Genomic DNA, 23,070 nt, shown 5'->3' with positions numbered 1-23,070 from the left:
TTCTTAGTCTTTTATCACATTATATGTGATACTTGATTTCCCACGGGGGTTTATTTTTTTTTTTTCTCTGGTATTACATATACGAGGCTCCTTTTAATCATATAGACATATTTTAAAGTTGGAAAGCGGGAGGAAGCTGATAGTATATATCCAAATTTACAGTGATACAAAAAGGATGAAAAAAAAAAATAGCAATAGAATTGATATTGAATACATGAGCACTCAGTTGGAAGAAGATGAAGGAGGGTACTCTGCTTTGATCAGAGTGTAGGAAATCTTACGGTGGGGCGTTACAAACGCAGAAACCTATGAATGATGTCAGCGGTGAAACTTAAACGACGTCGTGTTAAGAGGTACCTCTACAACGCAGCGTCAGAAACGGAGGAAATCAAAATATGTGGGCTTGTACATCAGTTTCAAACGGAGAGCCATGGTTTTAACTTGGGATACAACGGAGAAACTAAAGCGACGTCGTTTTATTAGAAATCCGGAGTTCAGTGACATCGTCTTCCTTGGATTGGGGCTAGGGTTAGCACCTGTGCACCACCGCAATCAGCAGAAATGGCGGAGCTGTCAATCCCATCAAACAGCGGAGATTTAGAGGAGCATGAGCAAGTTATGAGCGAGGTACACCTGGGCTGCCCTCCTGGTCTCTCTGGCCCCCACATTTCCAAATTCACTATCTCCTTACCACCACAGGGTATTGCATATTGATTCTGCACTTGCTAAATACTGTTTGTTTTCTAGGAAAATAGTTACCTGACATAATATCGGGGAATATATATATTTTTTTGCTGAAATTCATACATGATACTTATGATTGAGGAACCGCACTCCAGCTAGTGGCTTAATGGAAGTATCATTTGGTTTGAATGATTTAGGCGCTGAATCTATAAGACAAGGGGAAGCAGTTTCAACACAGCAAAATATTGAATTGGATGAAGATGGTGATCTTGTTGTAAAAAGGCGTAACAGTAAGTTTTTGAATTGATGTCGATTGGGTTGATCCCGTAAAAAGAGTTTATCGATTGATTTATTTATTTAATTTTTATTTTTATTTTTATGAAATTCTGTCTGCTATACAATGGAATGATCCTTGATTGGCCCTCTGAGCTTAACCAAGCAGAGCATGAAGAACTCACAGACCAAATTTAACCAACTAGCATTCTTTATGAAAAATCATGATGTTGAGCATTTCTTTTTTATTTTATTATTACTTGTCTTTTAAATTTGCAGGATCATTATTTTCTTTGTGCAGGACAATCGAATCGAAGTTGTTGTTTGATCATCCAGCATAATATCACATCATCGATTCCTAATGTTGGGTTACAGGTGGCTAAATGATTTCTTATGATGCTTTCCGGTTGGTTAGCTGCCATGTATATAAGCTTTTTCTGCCTTTTCAGGTGTGGAGAGCAGAATTGATATTGTCGGATTTTGTGTTGCATAAGATTCATACATCATCTGAATTTGAGGGAATTGTTTCATTAGAACTTGGTGCTGGAACAGGTATCTGGACCATTTTTGCCTACTCTTTCGTATGTTTCAGATATCCGCTAACTTTAATGAAAGTTCTTATAAGCTAAAATCCATTAATTGTCTACTCTTTGGTGCTTATAAACAGTGCTTACCTATAACAAGAAGAAAACTGAACCTCACTTTTTTCTCGGCATAAAGTGTGCTTGGCCTAAAGATTGTACCTTGCCAGATATGATAAGCTACATATTTTTACTATTTTTTTGTGCATTCTATTATTTAAAAACTAGAAAAATGTTTAGATATGTAAAAATGATTAAACTGAAATTCTTCTTAGAAGTATGTCTAAGTCTTTATCATTATCTTATGTCGCGAACGTCTATGATTCCTTTATTTTTGATGCACTCATATACATGATGTTTTAACTAGATTTGCATGTTTATGCATTATTAAGTAAAATATAACTATGGTCCCATCTTTTGTACATTACTCTGGGTCTCTAAGAGTTAATTCAATAGTTCTCAAATTTTGAAAATTTAAATACAATTAGAAGCAAGGGGAAAACCAGAAAAGAATTCTTTGAAGAATGTTGTAATGAAGAAATCTTTTCGACTGAGATTTTCTGGCCATGGTTGTCATGGAATTCCTTCTAGAATTTATACAAATTGGCCAAAATCTTTCTGTATTGTTTCCAATTTTAGCTCTGAAGTCTTTCACAAGCTATAAACCTGTAACATAAGTATTTCTTTGATGACAGGATTTTATTTAACTGTCTTTATCAGGGATGGTTGGTATAATTCTTGCATGTGTTGCTAAGAGAGTGTTCATAACAGGTATGGGGTGCTACAACTTTTGAACCCTGGCTTGATTTATTTCATTGTTTAGTCATGTGCAATTTCTCTATTATCTGGAGGGTGTTATTTGAGTGCAATCTTCTAATTTTAAGAATGTGTTATGTGTTATTAAGTTCATTGAATTGCCTATTCATTAATAAGAATCTGCAGCTCTTGTGCATATTAACTAAGAGCTATATTCATCCATCCATCCATCTTATCCATCTAGTTTAACCCCAAATTATAATTCGATTTATTCTTCTTTCCTTTCTATTTTCTTTTTCTTTTGGAATAAACGTGGTTAAAGAAGAAGAATACATATACATTGCTAGAAACAGAAGGATCTTTTTATCCAAGACAACGAGGGGATATTCATGTGTGTGCGCACACACACGTGTTTCCTGCTCACTTGCCCATAACTTCTGTTAATTAAGGAAGTAGAAATCAAGAAAGCAAAAAATACTAAACCAACAAAGAACTGCATTAAGTTCAGCATGTAGGTTAGGAGTCCTACATTTGAAATTGTTGTCTCATTACGCAGTATTGATTTTTTTTTTTTTTTTTTGAGTGCTAAAATATTTCAGACTGTTTCACATCATATTGTCAATTTATTCTGCTTCTTAAGCAATATACCTTCTTTCTGGATTGAAAATCATTAAAATTGATTTTGCACATTTAGAACTTTCTTTATTTGAACAATTTTTTTTCCGAAATAAACTAGAAATCTTCCATTTGCATACCATTTGGTTGCTTCTTCAATCATTCTGATGTGCCATATAAACTGCTGAACATTCCCCTAATTAATCATCTGAGATTCTGAGGCAGATCCTTGTTACTTTTGTGCTGCCAGAGGTTCTATAGCTTTATTGTTATCTTTGAATTACATAGAGTTTGTATCAGTGCAAGAAAAACATGCCTATACATAAACTAGTTGGCACTTGGTGATTTGGGCTAGAAAAATTACGAAGATTGCAACATCCTGGTTTTGGTTGCCACATACTTTTTGAAACTTTATTTCTAGCACATTCTAGATGTAATAAAGGCTTACCATACTCTACTAAAGATAGGCTGATATTCTGAATCTCCAAATGTTCTTATATGAGGCATTATATTGTTCTTTTACTATATCTGTTTAATTTTTTCTCGTGTAAAAAGGATTATAATCAGGAGACTACTTTTCTTTTTATTGGTCCTTTTCTCTTTTAAGTTTTCCCTTAGGTGTGAGAGTTCTAAGATGGTAATTCATTTTTAAGTTATGATTCTTGGACATGTTTTGTGAGAAATGTGGGGTTTGAGATAGTTTATTTTGCTCTTATTGAATTAGTATTGTATTGGGAAAAAAAAAAAAAAAAAGCTTGTTTATTTATCTTTATTTCAAGTGATGTCTTGAACAAGGTCCCCTTGGATTTTTTGACAGACCATGGTGATGAAATCCTTGACAACTGTGCTAATAATGTTCACCTTAATTCTGAAATGTTCAATCATCAAGCTTCAGTTTATGTACGTGGACTCAATTGGAAAAATTCATGGCCGCCTACCATGGATTCAGAGAGCTCTGAGACTCAGAAAAGGTGAAATATATTTGGTTTCTCTTGATAGTTTGTTCCTTTATTTAATTGAATTCTTGTGTGTTTTACAAGCTTACTTTTCCTTATGCTTCTTCTTCAAAGTTCTTCTACTATTCTAATTTATTTGAAAATTAAGAAATTAGGAACATAACACATTTCGTTTTCTCTGTACACCCAGGTTTTCTTGGACCGCATCAGAAGTTGAAGAAGTCCAGGGAGCTTCTTTACTCTTAGCTGCCGATGTAATTTACAGTGATGATCTGACTGATGCATTTTTCAATACCTTAGAGAGATTAATGTCTCAAGGTTCAGAAAAGGTACTTATGAACATAGCATACGATTACAGAACTTATAGGGGATATCCATGCTCAATATAGAATCTACCCTCCTCTTCCAGAAGGATGCCATAGAGTAATTGTTACCATTTTCTGATTTCAGGTGTTATACTTGGCACTAGAGAAACGCTACAATTTTAGTCTTGATGATCTTGATGTTGTTGCGAATGGATATTTGCGTTTCCAAAGTTATTTGAGGGATGCAGAAGGTAAGCACTCTTCTGCTAAGGCTTTCTTTGTGAACTCTTTTAACTTGTAATAAAGCGGTTTTATAATGGATAATGCAGAATGTGAAAGCCTTGAACATGAACCCCTGCCTCGCTTTGTAGGGAAGCCCATCGATCTCACACAAATTCCACAATATGTAAGAGAGTACAACAGAGGAAATGACATTGAGATATGGCAGATCAAGTATGTAAGGAGAAAATCCCAATCTCAGACACTCTGATGAATCTGAATTGATGCTTTATAAATTTTCTGCTTGTTTTGTAGCTAGCCCTTTTCTCTATAAACCAAACTGTGCTTAGCTAAAATGGAATATACTGCTGGAGTAAAGACTTCTCAAGCTTTAACCATCTTCTCAGAGTTTTTCATTAGATATATTTCTTCCAGAAATGCAAAGAAAAGATGTTTAGAGTCTATTTGGAAACTGTTTTTAAAAATAATTTTATGTTTTTCAGATTTGAAAATATGTTTGACAGTTTTTTTTTAAAGGAAACTATTTTTGAAAATATAGTATTTTAAAAAAAATATTTGAAAAGACAAAATAGGTTCACAACATTCAAAATTCCTAAACAGAATTTTATTTCAAAAAACATCCTAAAACTATTTTCGAAACCATTTTTTTGAGAACAATTTTAAAAATTATATTCCTAAAACAGGCCCTGAAGTTTTTGTTTGGACTCTGGTAGTGTCTAGAAAGCATTCATCCTTCACTTATACAATCATGTTTTCAAACCAACACCAACTTCACTTACACAAATTCTGCTACTGGTATTTACACTAGTTTTCAACTCATGGATGATGAAGAGAGATGTTAAGGACATGTTTGATGATTTGATTTAATAGTTGTGTTTTGGTTATAAAAACAAAAACTGTTTAGTGAATTGCTTGGATTTATCATTATAGGTAGTTTCATGAACACAGAACTCTTTCAATCCCATTGCCACACTTTTCTTATATTGATAGAAAAGTCCCTCATAAAAATATATTTTATTAGAAAAACATAGAAAAAAAAACTTACAAATCAATTCAATAGAAAATTTGAGACTTTCCAACAATCTCTTAATTTGCTCAAATTCCAAAGCATCATACAAACTCGAAAATCCTTATAATCATTTGGATTCCATGCCCTAAAGGGCTTTCAGATGCAGCAGTCACCCATGAAGTTGAGGCAATCCCTAATGTAAATGATAGCCATCAGGGATTTACCTTAACATTGGTCAAGTCTGCATGGTGCTCCTCCAGGAAGCTAATTAACTCCTTGAAGTTCTCCTCTGTCGGGTTATAATAACCACTGTAGGGCCGTATAGCCTGTGCAAATTGAGGGGAAAAATCAAGTTAAAGGTGTCTTTGGGTGATGGTTATGGCCATGCTCGAATCAATAAAACATACCTGGAGAACCCCATTGTGGGCAACAAGTTGTCCTACTGCAATGGTAGCACCTCCAGCGAGAAAACTAGAGTGATGAAACTGGCCTTGCTTCTTTTCTGCAACATACATATTCCTGGAGGGGCTCAGGACAAAAATCCACTTGGAACCCTCAACAGTATTCAGAAGCACCCCACTGTGCCTATACACTAGCTTCCCATCGTCTATAACAACTTCATATGCTTCCCTCTCCTTCTGCAACACCACAACATTAAGAAAGGAGAATCGGGTTCATCATTGATTGGGTATGTCTGTAACAATTTGAGTATATTTTCAGGTGTTTGATACTTGATACTTACTGGAGCAAGGTACTTGATGCATTGTTTCTGTAGAACAGTTCTTGGGCAATTTTCAATGTTTATTTCCTTCCCTTCTCCAACATCCAACCTTCATTTTCATTAAGGAAGAAGTTATGATAAAATTTCGTTGCTGTTTGAATCTAGAAACCAGACATTACAGTTTGTTTTTTACCAGTAGAAGAAAGGTTGGGAGGTCCCACTAGAGAACCAGACATCATAATACAAGTTTAGATTGTTCCCATAACGATGGTGTGGATCAATCTGCACAACAGCAAGGGTGATCAAGAAGATTTTGAGTAGAATCAAATGGATTAGTCTAGAAATTTCTGAGTGCTAATGTTTGTGTTTCTCAACAGTTTGGCTCAATTTTAATGGAGGGTAGCCAAGGCAATGAGCATCCAAGCAATGAAGTTGAAGAAAATAATGAATGGTATGACACAGTGTGGACTTACAGCTTCAAGCCAATGTGTGATGGCTAGTTTCTGAGCCTTCCCATCCTTGGACAATCCATTCCCAATCTAAAGTCATGAAGAAAAACAAAAAATCATGTACAAATATTGAATGGTTTTTAGCAGAAAAAAGGGTTGAGTTGGTGACCGAAAGCAGAATGGAATAGGGTCGGCCTTAGTATAGAAATGTACTTTTTTTGGTACCTATGGAAAATGCATTACCAATCAAGTGGTGCTTGTTGGTTCTGAGTCTTATTATTCTTACACTAATCCTATTTATACCTTTGCTGACTTAGTCCCAGCCCGTCTCCAACGCGAAGCAGCAGTGTCTGGTTTCTCGGTGTTAAAGAAGGACACAGAGCTCTCCTTCAGCCTTGCAAAGTCTAATGCCTTCCACCTACAACATCAGCAAAAGATCAAAACCGAGTTCCAAACAAAGGACTAAAGTTCCTTTCAAGGAAAGTAGAGAAAGGAAAATAACAAACCAGAGCTCTTCAACAACTACAGCACAATCTGCAAGGTTCCTTCTTGTCCGGTAACTCTTGTAAACTTTCTGCAGCTTAACTGCTGCAGCATCAAGCTCGCTAACAGGCCTTGGAGAGAACAAAATTGCTGGGGCGGGTAAAGGTTTCTCTCCATCCAACACCATACTCTTGACTGAAACACTTGTTTCAGGCTCTAGCTCTTTGACCTCTCGGATAACCATCTCATCAGAACCATCAGATTTAGTCATGTTATCCGAATCCATAATAAATTTTCAACCTTTCTTCAAGTTTAATCCAATCTTGAAAATCAAGCGGAGAACAATAGAAGTGTCAATACAGAACCAATCAAACACCAAAATGAACAACCAAAGAAGAACAAGTCAAGGGTTTGTACCTGAAACCTCTCTATGAAAAACAAGTGAATCTGCATCTCAAAATCACCAGTCTCCCCCATTTATATACTGACCAATTCATGGGAAAAAAACCCTCTAAGTACGAAAAGGAAAAGGAAAATTAAAAGTCTACTTAGAGTCATCTAATCCAACAAAAGGGTTATAATATATTAATAATAAGCAGAATAGTCATAAAGGCGTGTTTCTTTTGAATGGATTATGGAAAGTACGTGAACGTGGAAGATCAAAGGCGTGTTCATGTATGTTCTTAGCAAGTTTCCACGAAAGATCAAAGGTTGGGGGGTTCTTTTGAATGGAATATGGAAAGTACGTGGAAAGTGGAGTTCTATATTCAACAGATGGAGAGAGAGTTCAGGACCTCAGGTATGTTCTCAGCAAGTTTCCACTAAAGATCAAAGCTTGACTAATCAATTGAGAGAAGGAATATTGTTGTGTCTAATAATTGTTTTTGAAAATAAATTTTTTTTTATTTTTGTAAAACAAAAATAACCTAAAATATTTTTAACATTTTTAAATATATTTTAAAAATAATTTTTATTATCTAATGTTTTATTTTTAATCATTTTACATGTTTATATAATTATTTCTTAAAATAATTTTTAAAAAGCAATAGAAAATAACTAAACAATATTAACAACAAAAAATTATTTTAAAATATAGTTCTCAAACATACTCTAATTATTCTTCTCTCGTGACCTCTATACCATTTTAGGATGGAAAAAGCTTACACCATAAGGTATTTTAGTATTTTTCGAAAAGAAATCAAATTCTTAGAAGCTCTTTGATCACATCACTTTCATGTCTAAATTAACTTTCATTTATATTCAATAGATAGATAACACAAGCCAACGGAGTCAATTGTTTGAATTGAGGGGTCTTCCAAAACCTCTTGTCAACCATAAAAATTCAAATAAAGTTGAAAATGTTAGAAAGAAGATAAAGCCTCGCCATAAAATATAGCTGCCGGGGTACACATAACTTCTCACCATAAAATAAGCTTGGCGAGGGTGGCTTTGGAGATGCATGTAAGGTAATGTCTCTATTACATGTATACAAGTAATAAGGTGATATAGTAATTACTAATTAATTAGTCGTAGGGGAAAATTACTCAACAAACAAGAAATGGTAATAAAAATCCTCCTTGGAAACGTTTTTAAAACAATTCTCAAAAATAATTTTTGGGAATTGTCTTAGAAATTTGATAAAAAATAATTATCAAAATAATGTTTTATAACTGTTTTCAAAAATATTTTTTTAATATTTTCTATAGCCAACTTTTGCTTTGAACTTTAATATTTTCAACTTGTTTTTTTTTAAAACTATTTTTTCTTTGTAATATTTTATTTTTTATTATTTTTTGTATTTATATGATTATTTTTAAAGCATAAAATAAATCAAAACAAATGAATATATATATATATTCATAGAAAATATCATATTTTTTAGAATAAGTTTTCAGAATGCTGTTTTTTGTCAAGTATTTTTTAGTTTGGAAAATAATTTTTTATTTTTAAGCTCATTGCTAACTTCAACATAGTAATCTTATTGGACATTTGGGTTTGTTGCATCAAAGGAGAAGAGAAGATACTAATCTACAAGTACTCTCCTAACAGAAGTTTGGATTCCTTCCCAACTATATGGACCCATCATATCCCAACAAGTCATGATCAAACCAACTAACGGTTGCCATGGTTGACCACTTGAAAGTAGATAGGGAAAGGAGGAAATAAAAACATTGGTTTTACTCATCATCTTGCTGAATTTTGAAAGTTTCTTTTGAAAGGAGAAGGTTATACAAGGGAGCAGTTAAATTCCAATCCCATTTTGAAAACACTAGAAGATGAAAAGATTAGATTTTTAGGGGAATATTTAGTTCCAAACCTCACTTTGAAAACACTAGAAGATGAGAAGAATAGATTTGCTTGGGAAGATTTCACATAAAAAATTATGTCATGCAATGGGCAGAAGAGAAGAAAGCAAACCCATCTTGAAATTTTTCATTGACTTAAGCTTCTTTTTTATACTTTCCCAACATTCTTATGAAAGATATCATTAGAAGAAATTCTACGACACCATTGAAGAGATTGCTTTATCTTCACAAATATTCTAGATTAAGAGTAATTCATAGAGATTTAAAAGTTAGTAATATTTTATTGGATAATGAGATGAACCCAAAAACATCGTATGGTTGTAATATTTGGATGAAATGAATTAGAAGTGAACACAATTAAGAGGATTGTTGGAATATGGTAAGTAAACATATCACATTCTATGTTGATGTGAACCCATGAAATGGTATCACAATTGTTGTGGGTGAAGTAGGGGCTTGTCCATCTATTCACCCTAAATTGCCTTATGCCCATGCTTGTAATGGGTATGTACGTATTTTCACAAATCTCATGATTAATGTTACATTATGCCTGTTTTTGTTTGGCGAGATAGGAGATGGACTAGGATTTAAAAATTGTATTCCTACATTTGGATATCATTTATATCCATATATATTTATATTACCCCAACTACTCCTAATTAAGAAAATCATACAAAATTAATTTGTTAGGCACTAATTCTACATCATACTCTATCCATACCTCTCATTCTCCTTCATAACTCTACTTCTTAGACATGAACTTTACATGCACATTTTCATTTCATATATAACAATCTTCCTTTTTATAACCTAAAATATTTTTTTTAAAAAATAAAAAAAAAACTAATATAGGAAATATTAGATACAATATTTCTTTTTAAAAGGAATATGTACCCAATATATTTTTCAATCATTATAAGAAACAACCTTTTGATGTGTAATTGATTGCTACTTTCCTCATATATTTCAAGTATTATACTTGACACATTGGTTGTTAATCTTGTAATATGGTCTTGTAAAATGCACGATGTGAATTCCTTGAACATATATGGACCTATACAGACCCTTACTTCACTTTGAAGGGAAGCCCATTAAAGTTCATCGATCTCACACAAATTCCACATTGTCTAAGAGAGTATTTAGTAAGAGAAAATGATGTTGAGATATGACATATAAGAAGAAATCACAATCTTAAACATGCGATAACTATAAGATTGGGTTAAGTGAGTCATATACTTATATAATTTATCAAATTTTAAATCTAATTATAAAATTTATTAAATTTATAAAGTGATTCTAAAAAAGAAATCTACAACTCGACCTATAAATGTGCTTCTACAAAGTATAAAAATAATTAATTTTGTCCTTCCATTACAATAAAATTATCCTCTAAGATTCTCATAACTCCACTTTTAACTTTGTAGGCACACCATTAGAGTCAAACCAATCTTGATCAACAAACATATAGTGGGAGCACCTTGAATTTAGTATCCACTCATCATTAATTATTAATTATTGACATGTCTAAACTTCTATTAATTTATGTTTAACAGAGCAAAACAAAAGACAACAAGAGCTACTATTTGAGTTAGGAACTATTACAAAACCTCTCAGCAATTATGTTAAATTTGGAAGGAGACGAGAAAAGACCAACGAATTGCAGCTATTTAGCTTAAAAAGCCTAGCAATTGCTACGAATGACTTTTCCATGGAAAATAAGCTGGGAGAAGGTGGCCTTGGACCAGTATATAAGGTAAGCTAGCATTGTATATTAATTTTATTGAAATGATTATGGAAATCACCTAACAAATATCATTATTTCAGGGAAAACTACTCGATGAACAAGAAGTAGAGATAAAGAGACTCTCAAGAAGCTCAGGGCAAGGGTTGGAGGAAACAAAAAGAGTTGTTGGGACATAGTAAGTCCATATTATGTCTATAACCAAGCGTATAATATACTTCATATATGTTTTTTGAAAAGCTAAGAGTTCGTTTATTTTCCATTGTAGTGGTTACATGTCGCCGGAATATGTCATGCATGGTATTTTCTCCACAAAATCTGATGTATTCAGATTTGGGGTACTCCTATTAGAAATTCTGAGTGGGAGAAAAAGCCATAGTAATTATCACTATGAACATCCAGTCAACCTTGCAGGATATGTAAGTTTTCCAAATTCTAAGTCTATTTCTCTTAAGCATCAATTTTTAACAAATGTGTTATATAATGGATCGATCTTCTTTCAGGCATGGGAGTTGTGGGTAGAGGGTAAAGCCCTAGAGCTAGTGGATCAAGCATTAGACGGTTCATACCCTAATAGTATCGTGATTAGATGCATTCACATTGCACTTCTCTGTGTACAAGAAAATCCAATGGATAGACCCACAATGACAGACATCGTGATTAGATGCATTCACATTGCACTTCTCTGCCTTTTTTATTAGGAGAACTATGCCACAAACAAGGATCCGTAGTCCTAAGTTAGAATGTTTGTTCTATTAATGATACATCTATTTCAGTGATGGAAGCTAGATAAAGGTATGGAGAGATTTCTTTTATTTGTACCACCACAAGCAAACCTCTTAAGCGATATTTACCCCAATAGTATTTATGAATGGCATAGTATCTTTTGTTAAGGAAAACGCGGATGAGAGTTGGTTCAGAGAAAATGATGATTTTGATAAGAAATCTATTTTAACAGAAGTGCTTTCCAGCCATGAAGCACGTTTTCAAGAAGTGCTGGGTGGCTGGCATTTGATTGTATCTTTTGAAAACATGAGGACATAAAGTGGAAACAATGACGACTCTTTTTGAATCAAAATTCACTTTGCATCCACCACAAATAAAATAGAATTGAATCACATCCATGGAGGCTTGAATATCCAAATGGTGCAGGTGAAGTGGAGATAAGTCATTGGAAAAGCTTGGAAGAAATGCCCACATACAATTTCCACACAACAGCACTATTGGATTCATACATGGTACTCTAAAAACTTCATATATTGTACCACATGCCTGAGCTCCATGACTGTCCATTAATAATGGCAATCAAAGGAAGAAACCTCATTCTTCTCTTTTTCTTATGTTTCGTCCTCCTCAGAAGCACCTGTGATTCAAAAGGAGACACTTTAGTAGAAGGCAAACAGCTTAGAGATGGGGAGTGTCTGATTTCTGCTAATGGCGCTTTTACATTAGGATTCTTCAGCGTGGATGCCTCGGGAAAGCGCTATTTAGGGATATGGTACACCAAGTACGATGACAAGAAAGTGTGGGTTGCCAACCGTGATGACCCAATCCCTGACTCATCCGGATATCTCACCATAGATGATGACGATGGAAGATTAATAATTATTCACAGTGGAGGCAGCAAGGATTTGGTATCAAATTACACTCAAAAAGCAAACATTAACAGTACTAGTGCCATTCTAAGGGATGATGGGAATCTTGTATTGAGAGAGAATCAGAATACTTCAGATGGATGGGGGCAGGTTTTGTGGCAAAGTTTTGATCACCCTACCGACACGCTACTTCCTAGGCCAGAGTGCAGGAGCTCTACACCTCGCCACTTCAGTCCTAAGAGGGGTTACGCTCCAAATGGGTTTAGGTTTGATGACGACATGAGTATTATCGATTGCCAGGCCAAGTGCTGGAGCGAGTGTCCCTGTGTTGCTTATGCTTCAACTAACGACGACCGAACTGGATGTGAAATTTGGAGTAAAGAAATGCAACGACTGTTCAGGGTTGAGGAGTACTATGACGGGCAAGCCAGAGAAATTTACTTTCTACCAAGCAATCAAGGTAATATTTAGAAATTTAGGAAATGTTACCTTTTTGTTATGTATTATTTATTAATACTAATAATTAAACTAAGGCTCAAAAAATAAAATATTTAAAAAGTGTCTTCTTTTTTTTTTTTTAAATCCTAAATTATGTTGGCATGCATGATTTTGCATATGCAACACAAGTGTTGAAAAATAAAAGGGTTATTTCACATCTAGTTCATGGGTTTCACCTAGATTTTGGCCATCTCAAAGCTTTGCTAAGAAGACCAAATGTTTTCTAGATAGAATCTTCAATGAGTGGAAGCAAGCAACCTTACTAAAAATGGTGCTTCTTGTTGAGTAAGGCCGGCCTTCGAGCCCAAGCCCCATTAATAGGTTGGGTATTTGAGCGCATCTTTCTCATATTGATCAAGGCTTTCTTTTAGTTTTCAATAAGGGGAGTGTTAGCTAGGCCATTTTCTTGCACGAGTGCTAACCCGGACCTTACATCTTCTTTGCTTGCTCTACAATACGAGCCTCATAGAGAGTCCTCTTGTCAATATAAACTTAAAACTTTAAAAAAATTCACCTAGATTATTAAATTAGGTATAAGGTAGTGTTTATTTATTTTTAATCTTTTGCTTAAAACAATTTGCTTTTAGATTTTATGTCATTTAGTTTTTAACTTTTTGCTAACTTATTACTTATTTATTGAATTTTTTAACTAAATAAAAAATCAATAACTTTTTTTTAATGGTAAACATAAGATTTTTCTTTACTTTTTAATATTTAATAGAAATAAAATATTAAATAAAATAAATAATCTAATACTTGACATTATTAAATACTATTTAATTTCTATTTACTTTTAAGTTCAATTTAGAATTAAGTAAACACAGTATTAGATGGTGTTTGTTTGTTTGTTTTATTTAATTCTAAATAGAACTTAAAACCAAATAGTACTGTTTTATAGTGTTAAATAAGGTTTTTTGTTTTTGTAATATTTTATTTCTATTAATCTATTAAGCACTAAAAAAATAAAGAAAAACCAATCTATTATTTTTTTCATTTAGAAAAAACTAAATGTTTTGGCCTTTTTTATTTAGCAAAAAAAATTGTAATAAGTCATGTTTAGTAGAAAAATAATTTAAAATCTGAAAGTAAATTGCTTTAGGCAAAAAACTCATAAAACAAACACCCTTTGATCTCCTTATTTTATCTATCTCTCCATGTACGTATATACATCTTTTCTACTAGAAGTGAAAATCAGACTTGCATGATGAAAAAAAGCCTATGCTTGTACTCAATGTTTGCAAATGCAGCTGATGATCGATCGTGGTTTATCGATGAGAAGAGGGTGATAGAAGAAAAAAATGCAGCTGATGAGGGTATGCCGTGGTTGATCAATGCGGTGGGGGTGATAGTGGGAGGATCAGTTGGATTCATTGCATGTTCCTTATGCTATTTAGGATGGAAAGACCTCACCATCAAAGGTAAATTTTCACATAAGAAATGATACTTTTATTTACATTTCTGACCGTTTATTGATTGTCAGTTCCTTGCAAATCTTAACTTCTATTTTCATTCAATAGAGAAGGAGTACAATAGACAACAAGAGCTACTATTTGAGCTGGGAGCTATTACAAAATCCCTCACCAAATATGGCAATGCGAATAAACTTGAAAAGAATGGAAAGAGCTCCAATGAGTTGCAATTATTCAGCTTTCAAAGCATAGCAACTGCTACAAACAACTTCTCAACTGAAAATAAGCTCGGAGAAGGCGGGTTTGGACCGGTATATAAGGTGAGTAGATATCACATATTTTTACTAATTAATATTGTTGAATTAATAAATTACTGAGTTAAGTATGATCTTTTCAGGGAGTATTACTTGACAAACAAGAAATAGCAATAAAAAAACTTTCAAGAGGTTCGGGACAGGGGTTAGAGGAGTTCAAAAATGAGATCCTTCTTATTGGAAAACTCCAACATAACAATCTTGTTAGGCTTTTGGGTTGCTGCATTAAAGGAGAAGAAAAGATATTAATCTATGAGTACTTGCCCAACAAGAGCCTAGATTTCTTCCTTTTCGGTTGGTATTTAACCCTTACAACTCGAACTTTTCATGCATCATATATTTATTTTGGTCTTTATTAATTACTTTGGCTCCTCTTATTTATCACAAATTTTGCTATGATGCATGCAGATCCTATTCAAAAAAATTTGTTAGATTGGAAGAAACGTTATAACATCATTGAAGGAATTGCTCAAGGACTTCTTTATCTTCATAAATATTCAAGATTGAAAGTAGTCCATCGAGACCTTAAAGCTAGTAACATTTTACTTGACAATGAGATGAATCCCAAAATATCATATTTTGGCATGGCTAGAATATTTGGGCGAAATGAATCTCAAGCAAACACAAAGAGGATTGTTGGTACATAGTAAGTAAATATTATGAGTATAACCAAGCATACGATACTAATCAATTTTATTTAACTATCATTTTAGTGGTTATATGTCGCCAGAGTATGCCATGGAGGGTATTTTCTCTATGAAATCTGATGTGTTCAGCTTTGGAGTGTTACTTTTAGAGATTGTCAGTGGCAGAAAAAATTATAGTAATTATTACTATAAACGTCTACTTAACCTTATAGGATATGTAAGTTCATTTTTCAAGATTCGAAGAACAAAATCAATTGACTTGTATAAACTTCAATTTTGATGAATACTTCATATAAATTTGCACTTGTTTTAGGCTTGGGAGTTGTGGAAAGAAGGCAGAATCTTAGAGCTAATGGATCAAACAATGGGTGATTTGTGTCCCAAAAATGTGATCAGGAGATGTATTCATGTGGGACTCTTGTGCGTACAAGAAAATCCAATAGATAGACCCACAATATCTGAAGTTCTTTCTATGCTTTCAAATGAAAGTATGCAACTATCTACACCAAAACAACCAGCATTTTTCATTGGAAGGACCGTCCAAGAGTCAAAGATCCCCACCAGCAGGTCAGAAAATTGTTCTCTTAATAATGTATCAATTTCAGTGCTTGAAGCCAGATGAAGATATCAAGGGTTTGTTTAATCTATGAAGATTTTCTAGTTCTATAAGCCAATTCCAAGAATTTTATGTGTAATTAAATAGGTGTTTCACAAATGTTGAGATTAATGGTATTGTGTTGTAGGATGCAAAAATAAATAAATAAATAAATTCTTATCTTTCATGTTGTATCTATATATTGGCTTCATTTACTTAAGTTTTTAACTTGGGGTTATGACTTGATGAGTCACAACAAAATGGTAAATACACTAGAACAAAAAAAATCAGCTATTATATAAGGAAGTAGTGGATGTCTCTGATAAATGCTCTAGAGATACACTCTAGTTGTGCTCATGCCACATGAGAAGACTCAGAGTACTGGAAGGTAGGTCTCACACAATAACTTATAATTTGAAAGAATATTTCTAACTGTTTGAGCATGCTAAAGAGCATAAAAGAAGCTAGAGGTAAAGCATATAAACTTTATAAATCACACTCTAATCAATTCAAACAAATTAACAAAAAAGCTTGAAAGAGATAGGAAGAAGAGCCATTGTATATATCTCATATCGAATATGGAAAAAAGTTCTTAACGTTGTATATGTATGAACTCTTCTTAACCTTGGAGACGTGTTTTAAGATATTGAAGGCTCCTTGGTCCCATAGGACACAATATCTACATAGTTTGGAATGAATCATTATAAATAATATCAAAGTCGACTTCCTATCCCAATTTAGGGGTTTGTTTGGTCTTGTAAGGAATATATCTCTGTTTTTCCCTACAATCTCATGAGACACAACAAGGATGTTGTGTTTACACATTATATATGTATGCGTTATTTTTAACTTTGTAGATATATTTTAAAGTTTTAAAAGTCATTTAGGCTCATAACGGATAATATCTATATGGTTTGAAGTGGACTATTATAGATGGTATCAGAGTCGATTCTCGACTTCAGTTTAGGGTTTTGTTTTGCCTTATAAGGTGTATTTATATTTTTAATCTCACAATCCTATTAAATGCAATGAGAACATTATATCTACATTGAAAGAGGAGAGGGGTGATTATGATTTCTTACATTAGGGTTTATTTAGCCTCAAAAGGTGTCTGTTTATTTGATTTCACAATCTCATAAGACACAACAAGACCCTTACCATTACTTCACTAAAGATAAAATTTTAAAAATACTAATTAACAAATTACTATTTTACTTTTATAATTAAATTAATAATCTTAAAAAATAATTTAAATAATAAAAATTTATATGAATAATGTACAAAGACAAAATCAAATTCAAACCTATAATAGTTCATATTTATTTATTTTTCTATGATTATTCATAATTTTCAAATTAAAAATAAAATAAAAAATCATAAAAAGATGCAAAATGTGTATTAGCATAAATTCCACCTTCATTTGAAAAGTCTAAATGAAATTCAAGTGTTCTACCAGTGAAATTCAACTTCATTTGAAAAAGTCTGGTCCATATGAAGTTCCATTCCACCAAGAAACAAAGTAGCAGCCCCCCAAATTCCATTATTCAAGACTCATATGATAGTCAGCGCGCTACCTAACATTCATCGATCATTTCATATGAATACATCGCTCCCTCACGTCTGCACTATCCGCTAATGGCTAGCATAGGAAGAAACCTTCTCCTTCTCAGTTTCTCATGGTGCTTCCTCACCTGCCCTTCTTATTCAGACACAGACACAGACACAATCCTACAAGGCCAGGAGATGAGAGATTGGCAGCACTTGGTTTCAGCTAATGGGGTCTTCAGGTTAGAATTCTTCAGCCATGGTACATCAGGGAAACGTTACTTAGGAATATTGCTCAACATTTATCACTGGCCAGTTCCACTTGGTAAAGGAGAAGTGTGGGTTGCAAACCGGAACAACCCGATCCTTGACACATCTGGATCTCTTTTGATTGACAGTGATGGCAACTTGAGAATTTCATCCAGCGGAAGTAGTCCAATTATCTTAAATTCGGTTCAAGCATCAAGTAATGCAAGTGCTACACTACTGGATAATGGCAATTTCATACTGAGGGAACTGAAATCCAATGGATCCACTGGGAATATCTTATGGCAAAGCTTCGATTATCCCACGGACACACTTTTGCCTGGCATGAAACTGGGGATTAACTTCAAAACTGGGCATACCTGGTCATTAACTTCATGGAGAAGCGATGATTCTCCTGCTTCAGGATCATTTACCCTTGGCTTGGATCGAAATATTACAAGCCAATTGGTCATCTTGTGGCAAGGAGATATCTATTGGACTAGTGGGCCTTGGCACAACGGGAGTTTTGAATATGTGTCAAGGTTTTCCCAAGATTCTAATCCCGAGTTCAGATACTTTTCAGATGAGAATGAAAAGTACTTCACATACTCTGTGGATAGAAGTCATACTTATTCAATGTATAAAATTTTATCAGATGGTGAAATTATGGAGGAATGGAATAATATAGCACCTTTTGGTGTTTGTTCTGTAGCTGTGGATCCAGGGGATGGAAGTAATGCTGGGTGTGCCAAGGAGAAAGTACTGCCAGAGTGTAGGGATCCTAATATTATGTTTGCTTTTGAATATGGTTACATGTCAACTACAATAGGTTTCAAGTTCCCTGATAGGAATAACTTGAGTTTGTTTGACTGTCAAGCCAAATACTTCAACAATTGTTCTTGTGTTGCTTTTGCTTCTGCTAATGACGATGGAACTGGATGTGAGATTTGGACCCAAGGATCCTTTTTCACAGCTGATAGTTTGAGTCAGAGATACATGGCGCATCTTGTCCCACACAAAGGTAAGCCCTCATGACTTTTAGCCTTGGAAACATTACATAAATGCATTTACTGCATATCCAATCCTTCACCTGTAGGGATAAACAGCACATCGTAGCCAACATACCTCTACTCCAACATTAATTTGTACTCTTTTGGTCAAGAAGTCAAGTTCTTTGATAAACATTTTCAAAAATACGTACCCACTAATCTGGAAAAATATGAACTATATATGAGAAAATATGAACTAAGAATTCCAAGCTTGTTACCCTCCCAAATTTGCATTATTGCATGCTGAATATTAGAATATATATATATGCAGAATTTCTGAATGTATGATAATTGCATTTAACCTTGTAGTATGTATACAAATTTGTTCTGCATCAATATTCCCAATATGAGATTGATTTTGGCAAATGGGTTTGTTACAGTGAGAGCCTTCTATTATTATTGTTATTCACAACACTAGCATTTAGATGTGCATTTGACAATGCAGCAAGGAAGTGGTGGATATGGCTTGTTACTGCTGCAGGAGGAGCACTGATAATACTTCTGTCATGCTCTTTATGTTATTTAGGGTGGAAAAAGCACAAACTACAAGGTAATCTTATATAAAAGAAGAAGTTTTCAACTGTTTTGCAATTATATTGATTATTAATTGTTTTCATGTCTTTATCTTTAATTTATTTCTAATAGAGGAGAACAAAAGGCAACAAGAGCTACTATTTGAGCTGGGAGCTGCCACAAAACCATTTGTCAAGTATAGCAATGTGAAGAAGCTTGAAAATGACAGGAAGAAGAGCAATGAGTTGCAATTATTCAGTTTTCGAAGCATAGCCACTGCTACCAATAACTTTTCGATTGAAAACAAGATTGGAGAGGGTGGTTTTGGACCTGTGTACAAGGTGAAGTAGCATATTCTAGACATTTACTGAAGTGATTTAAGAAATCACTAAATTAAAAACCTTTCAGGGAAAATTATTGGATGAACAAGAAATAGTGATAAAGAGGCTTTCAAGAAGTTCAGGGCAAGGGTTAACAGAGTTCAAAAATGAAATTATTCTCATTGCAAAACTCCAACATAATAATCTTGTTAGACTTTTGGGTTGCTGCATTGAAGGAGGAGAAAAGATAACTAATCTACGAGTACTTGCCTAACAAGAGTTTAGATTTCTTTCTCTTTGGTGAGCAGTCTTCCATTCTTCAAACCTGGTTTATTTGTGCATATTAACTTACTAATTTGGTTTTTCATTTTGATTGTTTTGGTTAATTTATTAACATATTTTACTATGAAACAGATCGGAACAAAAATTATTTGTTGGATTGGAAAAAACGCTACAACATTATTGAAGGAATTGCTCAAGGCCTACTATATCTTCACAAGTATTCTAGATTAAGAGTAGTCCACCGAGATTTAAAAGCTAGTAACATTTTACTTGACGATGATATGAATCCTAAAATATCAGATTTTGGTATGGCTAGAATATTTGGCAGGAATGAATTTGAGGCAAATACAAACAAGATTGTGGGAACATAGTAAGTAAAATAATGATGTCTCTACCTAAGCACATAGTACTACATTTGGTATGACTTGAAACATTAAAAAAATCTCTTAAACTACTACTAAGAGTTTATTCAATTGCAACTACAGTGGTTATATGTCACCAGAGTATGCCATGGAGGGTATCTTCTCAACAAAATCTGATGTATTCAGCTTTGGAGTATTGCTGCTAGAGATTGTGAGCAGTAAAAAAAATTATAGTAACCATCACCATGAGCGCCCACTTAACCTTATAGGATATGTAAGTTCCTAAAGTCTGAGTTTTCTGTTCTACGTCAAGAACAAAATTAATTGACTTGTTTCAGGCTTGGGAGCTGTGGAAAGAAGGCAGAGCTTTAGAGCTAATGGACCAAACATTAGGTGATTTGTGTCCCAATGATGTGCTGCTGAGATGTATTCATGTGGGACTCTTGTGTGTTCAAGAAAATCCCGTGGATAGACCGACAATGTCTGATGTTGTCTCTATATTTACAAACGAGATTTTGCAATTATCTGCACCGAGCCAACCAGCATTTTTCATTGGGAGGAGTCCAGTAGAGTCGGGGATCTCTAGAAACAAATCAGAAAATTGTTCTCTTAATAATGCATCAATCTCAGTGATGGAAGCCAGATAGAGCAACCAAGGTTCATTTGATCCATATTTGTCTAACATTAGGGTTTATCTGATATATTAGAAATATATTCCATGAATCTTATGTATGAATTGGATATGTATTTGCAAAGAACTTATGGGCATTGTTATATTATAAGGATGGAAATTTAGGTTTCTTATATTCTGTCTTCTAATTCCTTATTACATTTAATTATTCCATTTATTAGTTGAAAGCTACCATGATAATGCTATAGAGAGATTATAGATGTTCAGTATAGTTCTTGAACCCAAAAGTCTCATATGTCTCTCAGAACACTGGTATATTCACAAGAAACTGCCAGTTATACTTGGGTTACACCCCTCATTCTATACACTGATCAAAATTCACTCGAAGGTAATGTCACACGGTTAATTGAAATACAATAGAATGTATGTTAAGAATTCATTAGTGACTTTACTTTCATGTACTATTTGATGTCAACATAATATCTCAAAAGTTTCCTCACTCCCTTTGTCTTTCTCTACCCCTCCCTATTTTTAAGATGGATAGATTGTGCTTAAGGTTGGATCAATCATAAACAGATTACAAAAAGACTTAGTTAAAAACTTGCCACTTGACTCCCCAAGATCTTCTATTGAAAAAATTAACCAATATAACCATAATTTGAAATTGATTCAATTATGGCTATCCATAATCTCAAACCACTTACCTTTGCCTCCTAGTACTTTCAAACAATCTTGATTTCAAAGAGGCGAGTGATCCACTACAACAAATATGGGGTTTTGCTACAAATTAATTTACAATTAAAAAAGAGTATCTTGTGGTAGAAGATTTCTTTCCACAAAAATTATTTGCGGTAAGTTTTGCTATAAGTCCATGAGCAAATATTTTTAATCATTAAATTTAATTTTATAACAAAATAAACATTTTTTTCACAACTAAATTTGTGGCAACATGTCACTTTTTACCACAAAATAAAATTTGTGGCAACATATCATTTTTCACCATAAACAAGTTTGTAGCAACATGTCATTTTTTCATGAAAATAATCATGGTACAAGGTCACTTTTTTGCCATAAAAAAGTTCATTGTGAAAGATCACTCTTGTACCATAAATAAAATTTCTAGTGAAATATGTTTTACTACAAAAACAATAAAATAAAATAAAATAAAAAATTATTCTTATACATCTCACATGTTTCACCTTTAATATATCTCTCATATTTCATCTTTAAATATCCTTTCTAATAAATTTAATAGTAACATTTCAAATGAATTCTACATGTAGCAAACAGCTCATATAGAGTAATAAATTAGAATATATATATATATAGATATTATGAAACTATCAATGAGGACTCAATCACATATATAGAGAATAGGAACCCAGTCAACACCTATCCTTGGGTTCCCTGTAATTAGTGGATCAGCATGAGTAATGGGGTCAACATATTATACACCTACGATAATCATAATGATCCAGGCTTATCATTTTTCAAAATTTGTTTTTAAGGAAAGTTTTGTGTCTTTTCCTGTTAGTGCACATTTTCTCTTTTGTTTTTTTTTTTTTTTTTCTTTTGATAGGAAACAACAAAGGGATATATTGATAAAAAGGAAGTACAAGAGAAGGATGAGGAATCCTCCCACCAAAGAAAAACAAAACTACAAGAAATCAAATACAAGAAAATACAAAGTAAAAACAAGCAAACTCTCTAGGTTAGCCAACCCATTGGAATTACACACCGCTAACCAATCAAGTTGTAACACGTTAAGGGGAATCCCCTTAAAAACCTTGGAACAAAAAGCCCAAAAAGAAGCAAGGAAATGAATAGAATCCCAAAGGTTCTCTAAATTCCTTGCTTTATCCTCAAAAATCCTTACATTTCTTTCCAGCCACACTACCCAAATTAAAGCGATGCACGCAGCTTGCCATAAAACAATTTTCTCTTT

At 33.5% G+C, this 23,070-nt stretch overlaps 4 protein-coding genes and 1 pseudogene across 7 annotated transcripts; 4 read left to right on the top strand and 1 right to left on the bottom strand.

The window, feature by feature from the left end:
* Positions 1–80: 80 nt before the first annotated feature.
* On the top strand, positions 81–6,859 carry LOC100256576 (uncharacterized). 3 transcript variants are annotated; one of them, XM_019222157.2, is made up of 10 exons: positions 82–700; positions 882–974; positions 1,259–1,332; positions 1,407–1,509; positions 2,259–2,309; positions 3,727–3,880; positions 4,056–4,194; positions 4,316–4,421; positions 4,500–4,623; positions 6,518–6,859. In XM_019222157.2, exons 1-10 carry the CDS (start codon positions 562–564, stop codon positions 6,531–6,533), a joined length of 999 nt encoding a protein of 332 aa, XP_019077702.1. In that variant the 5' UTR covers positions 82–561; the 3' UTR covers positions 6,534–6,859. The 3 variants fall into 3 exon arrangements, with proteins under 3 accessions (XP_019077703.1, XP_019077702.1, XP_010654666.1); XM_019222158.2 differs by lacking the exon at positions 6,518–6,859 and having other exon boundaries at positions 81–700; positions 882–947; positions 4,500–4,787; XM_010656364.3 differs by lacking the exon at positions 6,518–6,859 and having other exon boundaries at positions 84–700; positions 4,500–4,787.
* Positions 5,384–7,846, bottom strand: LOC100261674 (IQ domain-containing protein IQM1). Of its 2 annotated transcripts, none has more exons than XM_002279564.4 (8): positions 7,490–7,846; positions 7,096–7,376; positions 6,893–7,007; positions 6,614–6,679; positions 6,334–6,422; positions 6,162–6,249; positions 5,827–6,057; positions 5,384–5,745 (listed from the first exon to the last, which is right to left on the bottom strand). In XM_002279564.4, the coding sequence occupies exons 2-8, from the start codon at positions 7,356–7,358 to the stop codon at positions 5,632–5,634; spliced, it is 966 nt and encodes a 321-aa protein (XP_002279600.2). In that variant the 5' UTR covers positions 7,359–7,376; positions 7,490–7,846; the 3' UTR covers positions 5,384–5,631. The 2 variants fall into 2 exon arrangements, with proteins under 2 accessions (XP_002279600.2, XP_010654665.1); XM_010656363.3 differs by having other exon boundaries at positions 7,096–7,394; positions 7,490–7,811.
* A 4,546-nt stretch (positions 7,847–12,392) lies between these two features.
* Positions 12,393–16,309, top strand: LOC100852792 (G-type lectin S-receptor-like serine/threonine-protein kinase CES101). Its single transcript, XM_059739836.1, is given in 4 exon segments — positions 12,393–13,174; positions 14,460–14,630; positions 14,730–14,941; positions 15,019–16,309. Coding segments are annotated over 4 exon segments (1,704 nt in total). The 5' UTR covers positions 12,393–12,417; the 3' UTR covers positions 15,583–16,309.
* A 1,397-nt stretch (positions 16,310–17,706) lies between these two features.
* LOC109123131 (G-type lectin S-receptor-like serine/threonine-protein kinase CES101) lies at positions 17,707–18,945 on the top strand. Its single transcript, XM_059739835.1, has 2 exons — positions 17,707–18,827; positions 18,914–18,945. The coding sequence occupies exons 1-2, from the start codon at positions 17,813–17,815 to the stop codon at positions 18,943–18,945; spliced, it is 1,047 nt and encodes a 348-aa protein (XP_059595818.1). The 5' UTR covers positions 17,707–17,812.
* LOC100266860 (G-type lectin S-receptor-like serine/threonine-protein kinase At1g67520) overlaps positions 18,946–23,070 on the top strand; it is a 15,138-nt pseudogene continuing 11,013 nt past the window's right edge.

Source organism: Vitis vinifera, chromosome 9 (assembly GCF_030704535.1).
Source record: "Vitis vinifera cultivar Pinot Noir 40024 chromosome 9, ASM3070453v1".
NCBI classification, from domain to species: Eukaryota; Viridiplantae; Streptophyta; class Magnoliopsida; order Vitales; family Vitaceae; genus Vitis; species Vitis vinifera.
This window is presented reverse-complemented; position numbering and strand designations above follow the sequence as displayed.